Source organism: Nothobranchius furzeri, chromosome 13 (assembly GCF_043380555.1).
Source record: "Nothobranchius furzeri strain GRZ-AD chromosome 13, NfurGRZ-RIMD1, whole genome shotgun sequence".
NCBI classification, from domain to species: domain Eukaryota; kingdom Metazoa; phylum Chordata; class Actinopteri; order Cyprinodontiformes; family Nothobranchiidae; genus Nothobranchius; species Nothobranchius furzeri.
In genome coordinates this window covers 33,046,575-33,058,583 of record NC_091753.1, presented here as the reverse complement: position 1 = coordinate 33,058,583, position 12,009 = coordinate 33,046,575, and the positions used below count along the sequence as shown (strand labels likewise).

General features: G+C 43.7%; 1 protein-coding gene across 1 annotated transcript in view; it reads left to right on the top strand.

Annotated features, from left to right (window-relative positions):
• Positions 1-491: 491 nt before the first annotated feature.
• dner (delta/notch-like EGF repeat containing) overlaps positions 492-12,009 on the top strand; it is a 76,025-nt gene continuing 64,507 nt past the window's right edge. Inside the window, exon 1 of the mRNA XM_015951768.3 lies at positions 492-948. Coding sequence (XP_015807254.1) covers positions 643-948 — 306 coding nt within the window. The 5' untranslated portion in view covers positions 492-642. The remainder of the gene's footprint in view (positions 949-12,009) is intronic.

The following is a 12,009-nucleotide window of genomic DNA, read 5'->3' as shown; positions in this document are numbered from 1 at the left end:
AGAACGAAAGAAACCTTTAAAGGAACTGAAGCTTGCAGAATAATTTCAAGAGTCCTTGAGGGTGTTTCTGTCAGCACTGCTTTAATAAGTGAAGTGATTGCTTTCTAAATGAAAAGGTAATCAATCCGTGTTTCGTTTGTTATAATGAGTGTGCCACTGATTAGAAAATTGGTGGTTTATCTAACATAAATATTTTTTTTAAAACACAGAGTGCATTTTTATTTTTTTTGTTTTTTAGGATTTTCACCCCCACCTTGTTAAATTCAACCTTAAAAAGATGTTCTGGGTGATGATATTCCTAATGAGGAGGATGCACACACTCGCTGAGCAGAGTGTGTGTGAAGGTGATAGGGAGGGGTACGGAGAGAGAGTGTGTGTGTGTGTCGTCAGCAATCATCGTCACCATGACTCTGAGACAGACGAGAACCAATAGCCCTTCCCCTCTCCTCCTCCTGCATCCCTTCTTCCTCTCTCTCAGCCTCGGCTTCATCCGCCAATCAAACAGCTGAGGCTCCGCATCCTCCTCCTCCTCCTCTTCTCACACACACCTCTCAGTTACTGCTGAGCCTAGGCAGCACTAAGCACTTAGCTTGGAGCAAAGACGAGAGGCAGAGAGAAAAAAAAAACACGAGTGCTTCCAGCATGTCAGCGGTTCACCCCTGCCGTCACTCACAGGTGGCATGGAGCTTTGTTTGCCCCCTGCTGCTTCTCCTCCTCCTTCCCAGCAGAAGCATCAAGGCCATCCCTTCTCCTTTCCAGCTGGCTCCGGACACCCCGGCACCAGCTGAGCCCACCCCAACCCAGCCGACACCTCATCCAGACCCGTGCGAAGGACGACCTTGCCTCAACGGGGGGCTCTGCCTGGCCCTTCCTTCTCCCCACAGAATGGGGGATACCTGGGAGTACACCTGCACCTGCAGCCAGGGCTTCACAGGACACAACTGTGAGGTAGGAACCCTTAAGTTCTCAATCCTTTACTTCTTACACTCACTCTGTGTGCAACAACTCGAGCTGACTTTTTAAAACGTTAAACTGATGTTTACTCATTACACTTTATTTATCTATTATTTAATCTTCTCTCATTTTTAAGCCTCCATAGATCACATTCTTATTGTGTGTGTTTATTAATTTTTTTTGGCCTTGAAGCTGTAGAGAAACACACACCACACAAGTGATTTTGCTCTTGTGTCACACAATGGATTAAAATGTAGGTTCTGCTGTTCACGGGTGGCTTTTTAATAGGAGCATGTGTTGTCACTGAGACACAGAGCCGGATGCTGCGTCGCTGTGGCAACAAGAGGGAAGAGCAGCAGCAGGGAGAACCACAATTTAAACTCTCTCTCTTTCTCTCTGTGGAGTGTGTGTGTGTGTGTGTGTGTGTGTGTGTGTGTGTGTGTGAGAACATGTGCATACATCTTTATGAGAGAAATGGATGAACTAAACTTTTTTGCACCCAAACACAAAGCTGAATGAGGTGTTTTACAGTAATCTGAGATTGACGTGATATTTTCCTCCAAAACCTTCAGATGATGCTGCTTTGTGCTGCTCTTCATATCAGAGACTTTGCTCTTAAGCAATGCTACCCAACCATCTGGATGCAAAAGACTCCATCACATTGTGATCCAGTCTTCAATAGAAAAGGTCCCAGTTTTCATCTTAACACCTGGAGATCTGCCCGTAAAGTATTTTATCAGCAGGCCAGATTTATCTTTATGTGCCTTTTCTTATTCAAATTCAAATGTGGCCCTTTTTGTTCTAAAAATGTACTGATAATCTCATAAACCTATTCTGAATGCTCGGGCTTAAAGACCTTGGCTGAGTGTCGGCAGCGCTGGGCCTCTGAGTCATGCTGGGGGTGAATGAGAGCATCTGCCTGCAGCAAGGAGGATGAACGAGAGTCCTGCAGCATCGTCAGGGAGGGTTTCAACAGCAGCATCAACAGGTGGCAGCCATGTTCCCCTTCCCTCCTCCTGCTCCTTTACACATCCATGTTCCTGTTTGGGTGTTAACATGGGCTGATGATGGACAGAATAAATGTATTAAAAAGAGCAGCCATCTTTATTTAGGCTCAGCTCCAGCTTCATGCCTTCCATGCACTCTGAGCTGGGACTGAGGGGAATCATTGATTTTTGGCATACGTCTTTTTTCTTCTCCATGGAAACTAGAGTACCAGTAAGCAAATGGTTCGGTGGAAGACATGAGCTGGTTTGCACCTCCTTGTCCACTGCAGGAGAGTAAACGCTTCTAATCCTTTGCAACATTTTACCACTTGCCGATCTCTCTGGCTCTGTTTTCCGCTGCAGAAACCAAAGCAGTCAAAGACAGCAGAAAAGCGCAGTGTAAAAAGAAAAATCACAATCTTACTGGGTTTGATTAACCACCAGCACATTTTCTTTTGGAGTTCAACACCGCTGGTCTCTCTGTAGCTTATAGCACAAGCCTTTCTTATTCATTATTGAAGCTGTTATTGTTCGCTCTGATGGATTTGGTCTTTCTGCTGTAGGAGTTCAGAACAGCTAGAAAGTTCAAAGGTCAGCTGCTTGGTTTGGCCAGCAGCTCGTTCAAATGGGAGCAGTAAATCATGTCTGAGTTCATCTAAGGATGCATGTTGATGCTGCTCTTTCTGTTCGTTAAGAAAGTGGGATGAGCGGCTGAGATTGCCTCATCTTCATTTAACTCATCTAGCATCTTATTGGGATTTTTTAGCCCCCCCCCCCCCCCAGGCTCTTGTGGAAGAACAGATTAACGGAGCAGCTTGATATTTTGGGAGCATTTCACTCTCTTGCTGAGAGCTACAGCCTGCAGATGGTTGGATAAGCTTTGTATTAATAAAAAAGAGAGGGGGGTAAAAAAGAAAGGAAAGAAACATGTGCAAACTGCTTGGCTGGCACTTTCTGAAGCTAAAAGCACCAACCTGCCAGTTTCTTTGTTTTACCTCAGCTTTGTGCTGCAACTTGGCCGCATCCCAGTCTCCATGCTCACGGACTCAAATGGAACTCAGTAACATGCTGCTAAATCTGTAAGAACAGATTTAAGCAGCAGCACTTCTCACTGTGAGGGCTCGGAGCTCCCCGCACCCTGATCATTAACTACACGGGCTCTGATGTTCACAACGTAAACAGGGGTAAATGTCACGCTCCCGCCTTCAACAAAATGAAAAGTTTATCTGTTTATTGTTTATTTGTTTAGGCATTTAAAACATAAACCAGAAACTAGTTAATAAATAATCAGGACTGCTGTTTTAAATCCTCTTTATGTGTTTATCTCTTTACAAAACTGGATATATGAGCCAGTGATGATTCAGGACCTTTGAAAGAAAGAAAACTATTCCTTTGCCTTTAAACACATCCTGTTTAATATAACGCATATATGAATCATCTATTTAAATATAAGTGTGTATTACATGTTAGTCATGTTTTAAAGGGGACATATTACGCAAAACTCACCTTTCGCATCCTTTTTTGTTGTCATACGGGTCTCTTCTGCCTCAAAAAACACTCCAAACGTGAAAAAAAAATCTGTCCATCCATTTAGCGTCAGTATTTTGTTTTAGGAATTATGTGCCTAAAACAAGTTGTTACAAAAAGTCTGTTTGTGATGACACAAACTTGGAAATTAGAATAGAACCACCTCTCACATGCAAGAGAGCAGCTAATGGAGGAGCAGCGGCTCTACTCTGAGCCCCTCCTAGATCTACTAGCTTCTCAGCTTATAGCAGCCTGAACTGGGGTTGAGTGGGCGTGGTCAGCTCCAGCTTGTTTTCTTAAAGAGCCCTGAAATGGCTCATTCTGGAAGGTACTGAAACTGTCAAGAATTTAACTGCTGAGGTTCCTGTATGTGAGAAGGTTTTAGTGCAAAGAAGGAGCGACAGTGGCACACAGGAGCTAAGTGCTCGCCCTGTAATCGGAAAGTTGCAGGTTCGAGCCCTGCTCAGTCTGTCTCTGTTGTTGTGTCCTTGGGCAAGACATTTAACCCACCTTGCCTGTTGATGGTGTTCGGAGTTGGGGTATGGCAGACTCACCTATCTCAGTGCGCCCCAAGGACAGCTGTGGCTACAATGTAGCTAATCACCAGCAGGTTGTGAATGGGTGAATGACTGATTGCGTTGTAAAGTGCCTTGGGGGGCTCCTGGTCTCTGGAGGGTGCTATATCATACACAGACCATTTGCCATTTCAAAGAACTTCATAAACATTGCAGTGGTGAGGATGTCGCTACATAATAAAGTAAATGATCAATAAGATGTGATATTCCATACAAATATGAATTATCAATCTGATTGGTCTTTCAATATTTGACTTAATATTACCTTAGGTTCTTTGACTGCTCAAGGAACACACACTTCATATTAATTCAGACAGTGTCAAGTATATACTAGTTTATAAAAATGAATTTAATTCTATCTTTCTACACTAATGAATAAACATGACAAAGTATGAATGAAATGATGGAATGTAAGCTAGTTGTTTGTAGCAAAACCTTGTTAAATATCTGAGAGATCTTGTGATGTCTGGGTTGTAAAATCAGTTTGACTGTAAGCTTAATAAGCTAGAGATTATTCATAAAACCATCCGACACCATCGTGCAGTCTATGTTATCCCTTGTGTGACGGTCGCTCTTGAGTGGTTCGAGGAAGAGGCAGCCTGAGTGGTGAGTTCACCGGACGTCGTGGCTACAGGAAGCTGTAGTGTCTGATATCACTCGCAAGCATGGCAGAGTGGCTTTGAGTCAAAAGAGAGGACGGTTCCAAACGCTTGCTCACCCAGTCGGCCGAACCAGGAGGCGGCGGAGAACTGACCATCAGGAAGTGATCTCTGCTTTTATCAACTGTTGTTGACAACTTTAGACAAATCAGCATTTGATAAGTTTAAAAGGCATTACCAAAGACCTCAGAGGATCACTCCCTCCCTCAGATACTTAGAGAGGTTATTTCTTAGTTAGAAGCACAAATGTTAAACATTAATAAAAAAATCATGAGGTGTGATTATACTGATGGATTTAACAATTAAAATCAAGAAATACTAATCTAGTTTAATTTAAGATATGAAATGAATTATTACAGGAAAAATATTCATTTTAACCCGTTGTTCATTAATGTAGAAGTTTGGACACTTATTCAAACCGTTTGGATTTAAAGAACAAATTGTTCATCCAACAAAATATGATTATACAAAGTTTTAAAGTCATTTAAATGAGAGTCGGGGAAAATAGACTTTATTCAGAGAGTACAAGATAAGAAGTCCTGGTCTTGCAGCCTTAAGGACTCATGATGCACGCAGGATTTGTTAAGAATATTGGCTCAAGTTCGTTTCTTCATATCGGCACCACGGTGTTGACCTGTATGCAGAAGTGTGGCCTGTACAGTAAAAGTGAACTTCTGGTCATCTTTGATAAAAAAGATGACCATTCGGCACACTACAACATGTTTTGTAACATCCAAAGAACTATAATAATAAGTTAATAATATGTATATAATAAGTCATAATATGTTTCCTTTCATTTTTACATAAGTTTGCTTTGGGTCGATATATTTAACTGACAAGGGCTCAAAATCCTCCTCTAATATGAAATCTGCTAGGTTACCTAGATGGCTGAACCCATTTCTACTGGTTTTGAATGTTGACTTACTCCATATAACAACTGGAAAGAGCACCTTTTCCTACCTTGTTTGCAAGAGTAAAGCTATAATAACCTGCTTTTAGGTGTTGCCATGTTGCACTTTTAAAGGGCCAGCCCGCCTCTGTGCCTGAGGGCGATTAAGTTGGGCAATCGAGGCAAAGCCCTAAATGAGTTCTGAATAAATTTATAATCTATTTGAATCAGGCACTGTGCTCCTGAAAAACACACCAGTGTGCTAAGCTGTGTGTTCTGTGTGTTTCATACGAACAGATTTCTGCCCAGAGTCTGTGCCTGGCACCCGCCCAAGTCGTACGCACATATGGATTTGACCAAATGTTAAAGGGGCACAGTGGTCATCTTTTAGGTGTATGGGTAGAAATTGGGAACCGTTTTCTAACCAGATGATAGGGGTGTGATTTGGCAGCGGGACAAGTTGAATCAGAGCACTCAGGATGTGAGGTTGAAAATCTCGTCTACTCACCTGCACACAACAATTGTTCTTTCATGCACCAAATAAATAATGTATTGGAAATAAATGAATGTTGAAACATTCATCAGCAAGATAACAAGAATCTTGGCTAAACTTGTGCTAGTCTTCATCTCCTGGCTACTAAACATGATCTGATCCTACTGGTTTTCTGAGCTGCTACTGGAACACAGTCACAGCAGTCAAGAGCATAAAAGTGTTAATTTTTTTACAAACTTAGTGAATTAGTGTAGTTTTACTGTGGGTTTACTAAAAGCTTGGAGCTCTTTCACTTCACTTCAGAAACTTCTTGAAGGAATGTGATTCTGCTTACAGTGAACAGCTTTTCTTTTCACAAGTGTTTGATAAGATTGGCATGCAGCAAGAAACTTTCCACCCAGTTCTCCTCCATGCTGCATAGTTATTTTCCTTTTAAGTGACTTTCAGACAGTAATGACATAAAGGTTTTTTTAAATTATGTATTTTATAAACCGATAAATGTGGATGCAAACACCCTCCAGAGCACAAACTCCAATAAAATAGCTCCATCTGAAAATACAGACAGCCATGTCTTGGATCTCCTTGTAATTACCAGTAAGTTTGTGTGTATTTGTGTTTTTTTTTTTTGGTCAGTTCTCGTCTCCCAGGGCTATCCTCTGCGCTGTGACAGATACAGCTTCAACTCTGTCCAATTAAACGGAGCTCGGGGCTCATCACCAGTCTGTGGTTTCTTTGAAATACCCAGCTTGTTAGTCAGAGGGAAGTTAGAAGCCGTGAGGAAAACAGTAAAACATCATTATTAATGATCTTGCTTCTTATTTTCAATCGATGCTTTTCTGTTGAATCATCTGAGGCAGTTAGGCACTTTTACATAGCTTTCTAAGTGGGCATGGAAGCAGGTGAGGTGAATGCAGAATGATCCTTTTGCATGTTGCTTTGATTGAAACTTTAAGAACTGCATGGGAAAAGATAAACAAATGCAAATAAAACAGGATTTTATCCTAGAACAAAGACGAGAGAATTCCAGAGCTCGGCTGAAAACTGTTGAACCCGTAATCGATAGGCTGGGAGACAGAATGGTAGACTGGATGGTTTGGGATTGAATGTAAGGTCATGTCAGAGAGACATGAATGAGCGAGATTATCTTTGAGGAGCAGGATATCTTATTTTGAATACTGGATAATCAGTGGAGCCTTTTGAAAACGTCTGGAAACAGCATGATTAGCAGCATTCTGGAACAGCTGAAGTTCACAGTTTGAGAATAGCTGTACTGTTAGTTGTGTGTGGCCTAAAGAGACAGATGGTGCATTTATGCAAGAAAAAAGCTAAATGAGCAACAGAGTTTATGTAGTTTTCAAAATTAAATGTCCATAGAAAGACACACTTGTTCTTAACACGAGAGGAGTGGTGTAATTGTACAATTGTTGGGAACTGTAGAGAGGATGGACCAAGTCAAGCAAGGAAGATGATGGGTTTGTCAGAATGTTAGAATTTTGATATCAGCAAAGCTGAATGTTGTATTACCTAAAAGCAGAGCAGAAGGGAACTAAATAAAATATAAAATGGAGAGGTTTCTGAGGACTGTGCCCTGTGGAACACCACAGATAAGATGAAATGAAGCCCCTGAAGGGTAAAAAACAATTGTTTCTTGTGATGTGGTTTTTGGTTCTCTCTGCTCTGGCAGTCATCACAATCACAACATTTGGGTTAACAATTAAGCACTGAAACAATTCTCAATGACTTTATTGAGCTTAATTATATAGAGTACCCCAGGAAGACCCTCTTTGAACCGTCACCTTATCGTGGTGGAGGAGTTTGAGTGCCCTAATGATCCTAGGAGCTATGTTGTCTGGGGCACTTAGTGCCCCTGGTAGGGTCTCCCATGACAAATTGGTCTTAGGTGAAGGGTGAGACAAAGAACGGTTCGAAGGATCTTTCATGGCGGTTAAAACGAAGAGTCGGAGTACCCGGCCCGGAGGGTTACCGGGGTCCCACCCTGGAGCCAGGCCTGGGGTTGGGGCCCGTGAGCGAGCGCCTGGTGGCCGGGCTTTCGCCCATGGGGCCCGGCCGGGCCCAGCCCGAACCGGATACATGGGCTCGTCCAACTGTGGACCCACCACCCGCAGGAGGAACATGAAGGGTCCGGTGCAATGTGAATCGGGTGGCAGACCAAGGCGGGAGCCTTGGCGGTCCAATCCCCGGACAAGAAAACTAGTTTTTGGGACATGGAACGTCACCTCGCTGGCGGGGAAGGAGCCGGAGCTTGTGGCAGAGCGGTACCGGCTAGATATAGTCGGACTCACCTCGACACATTGCATTGGCTCTGGAACCCGAGACCTGGAGAGGGGTTGGACACTCTACTTTGCTGGAGTTGCTCCGGGTGAGAGGCGGAGGGCTGGGGTTGGCTTTTTGTTAGCCCCGAGACTCTCTGCCTGTGTGTTGGGGTTTACCCCGGGGGACAAGAGGGTAGCTTCCTTGCGCCTTCGGGTCGGGGAACGGGTCCTGACTGTTGTTTGTGCTTATGGGCCAAATATCAGTTCAGAGTACCCACCCTTTTCTGGTTTTTTTGGAGTCCCTGGGACGAGTGCTAGATAGTGCTACATCAGGGGACTCCATTGTCCTGCTGGGGGACTTCAATGCTCACGTGGGCAATGACAGCTTGACCTGGAGGGGTGTGATTGGGAGGAACGGCCCACCTAATCTGAACTCGAGCGGTGTTTTGTTATTGGACTTCTGTGCAAGCCGCAGTTTGGCCATAACGAACACCATGTTCGAACATAAGGATGCCCACCGGTACACTTGGTACCAGGGCAGCCTAGGTCACAGGTCGATGATAGATTTTGTAGTCGTATCATCTGACCTGCGGCCGTATGTTTTGGACACCCGAGTGAAGAGAGGGGCGGAGCTGTCAACTGATCACCACCTGGTGGTGAGTTGGATCAGATGGCAAGGGAACATGCCGCGTAGACCTGGCAGACCCAAACGCATAGTGAGGGTCTGCTGGGAACGCCTGGCAGAAGAACCTGTCAAGACGGTCTTCAACTCCCACCTCCGGCAGAGCTTTGACCACGTCCCGAGAGCAGTGGGGGACATTGAGTCCGAGTGGGCCTTGTTCCACTCTGCGATTGTCGAGGCGGCAAAGGGTGGCTTGCCACCTCCGGGTCGGGGGAGAGGTCCTACCTCAAGTGGAGGAGTTTAAGTATCTCGGGGTCTTGTTCATGAGTGAGGGTAGGAGGGATCGGGAGATCGACAGGCGGATTGGTTCGGCGTCTGCAGTGATGCGGACGCTGAGCCGATCTGTCGTGGGGAAGAGGGAGCTGAGCCAGAAAGCCAGGCTCTCGATTTACCGGTCGATCTACGTCCCAATCCTCACCTATGGTCATGAGCTTTGGGTAATGACCGAAAGAACGAGATCGCGGATACAAGCGGCCGAAATGAGTTTCCTCCGTAGGGTGGCCGGGCTCAGCCTTAGAGATAGGGTGAGGAGCTCGGACATTCGGGAGGGACTCGGAGTAGAACCGCTGCTCCTCCGGATTGAAAGGAGCCAGTTGAGGTGGTTTGGGCATCTGGTCAGGATGCCTCCTGGACGCCTCCCCGGGGAGGTGTTTCGGGCATGTCCTGCCGGCAGAAGGCCCCCGGGTCGACCCAGGACACGTTGGAGAGGTTACATCTCCAATCTGGTCCGGGAACGCCTTGGGGTCCTGCCGGAGGAGCTGGTGGACAAGACCGGGGAGAGGACGGCCTGGAGCTCCCTAGTTGGGATGCTGCCCCCGCGACCCGGACCCGGATAAGCGGAGGAAGACGAGACGAGACGAGACGAGACGAGACCCCAGGAAGAATAGCTGAAAATATACAAGTATTCATCAGCCTTTGAATGAATGTTTCTTATGCTGCACCTTCTGCACCGTAACTGCTCACCCTCTAACTTTGTATTTTTTTCAGATTCTTCAATCAGAATTTATTTTGTGTATTAAATTTGATCTAAATTAATTTGTGTTTTTTATTGTGCTGTAATGTTCATTTCAGGTAATTTTAGTTAAAGTTCTTGCTATTCTCGTTAATGGAAAGCACATTGAATTGCCTGTGTAAAATGTGCTATACAAATAAAGCTGCCTTGCCTGGCAAGTTTTTGACATTATATTAGGATCCAAACTAGCTAACTAATGTAGATTATTGGCCTGAACAGCTTTGTGTCTTGCTAATCAAAGCATTCTATGTTTGTTGGGTGGGCCTAATACCAGAGCTTCAAGTCAGTAAAACTACAAAGATGGCGTTGGCTAAGGAAAGACACTTGTTTGAAATGGCTGTGACATCAAATATGAAAAAAATAGACTTGAACTTTTCTTTGAGACATGAACGTCAGTCTTTATTTCCACAAATTATGTATTTGCTTCTTCTTCTTCTTTGACGGTGTATGGCGGATAGCCTCGTTGACTGAATTCAATAGCAATGAATACATCATATTGTCTGTTGCTTTGATTGGTCCTAGTGCTATCCAATTGCGTGAGGAACCATAGATTCTGCCCCATGACTGGATGGTTTCAATGGCTCATGGCCAAACTATATATTTACAAATTACAGAATTGTAGTTATTTTTTTAAACGTCAAATTGGAAAAAACTCAGTTTACCTAATCTCACCTGTTAAATGTAGTGTACACATTACTTTTATTGATACTACACATGAGGTAATATTTAGACAATGCTGAGTTTCACTGAAACAAGAGGAATCATAGATACTATTTCCCAGTCTAAATGAAAAAAAAACCCATAAAAAACCCAGGGTACAAATATACTTACATTTTTTTAAAGATAAATGTGATAAACACCAACATATGTTTCGCTGAAAATAGCAATCCTTGTACGTTACAGATAGCTCAGTGAGTAATATCAGTGTACTTGGTATGGCCTTGCTTTGATTTAGCACCTGCATCTCACCAAAATCAGTCCTCATTAAGCTTTTATCACTGAGATTTCACTGCTTCTCTTGTTAATGTTCTCAGATGTGATGAAAGGTTTTGGTTACACACATCGGTCATTTCCACATCACACATCTGCTGTTCTTTTGATCTGGGGACATTTTCTGACTGTGATGGGTTAGATGGGCACAGATGCTCATGATTGCTTCTAGGTAGAATTAGTCCAGATAACTCCAACTGGACTTGAAAACTGGACTGAGACCTGTAAAACTAGATTAATTAGAAGTTTTCAACAGTACAAAGGCTGTTTGATTACACCTAAAAGCAGTAACTTTCATTATGTCCTTTCTTATGTATTCTATCTGCTCTTATTTCTATTTCTATTTTTAATGCATCAGCAAATTGATTCAGCATCATCTCTTAAAATAAGACAACAACAAAAAGGCCCACACTGAGCTCTAGTTCACCCTGGTGCTCAGACGTCACCGTTCTATCATGTTTCTTATGATCGGTGTCGCTATTACTGCTGTCAGTGTGATGCGATCCAGGCGGGAGGTGTGGGTAACGTGTTCAGTGACACAGAGCTTTGTTTCTTGGGGTTTGTATATGTGCCCGTCATGCTGTCGGGAATCCAGACATGGTGCGTGAGATCAGTGCAGCTGTCTGATTTACTTGTTGTGAAAAGCAATAAGTTAACTGCTCCTGGCAACTGTCAGCTAAGGATGCTGATAGCTTGATGGATTTGTCACTCTGTTTAGAGAAGGTTAGGGCAAAACTGAAGAGAAATAACATCATTCCCCAAGAGGAGGCAGCTGAAATGAACACGGTGTTATGGAGAATAAATATTTTTACAATAAAGGAAACCAGGCTATTTATATTTTTAATTGTACCACGTCTTATGCAGTACACCGTAAAAAAATTATTTTAAAAAGTGTAATGACCTGAGCTTGGATATAGGACCCGTGAGGACACTGAACACAGTAAGACGCTTAAAATGTTTATTAAAACA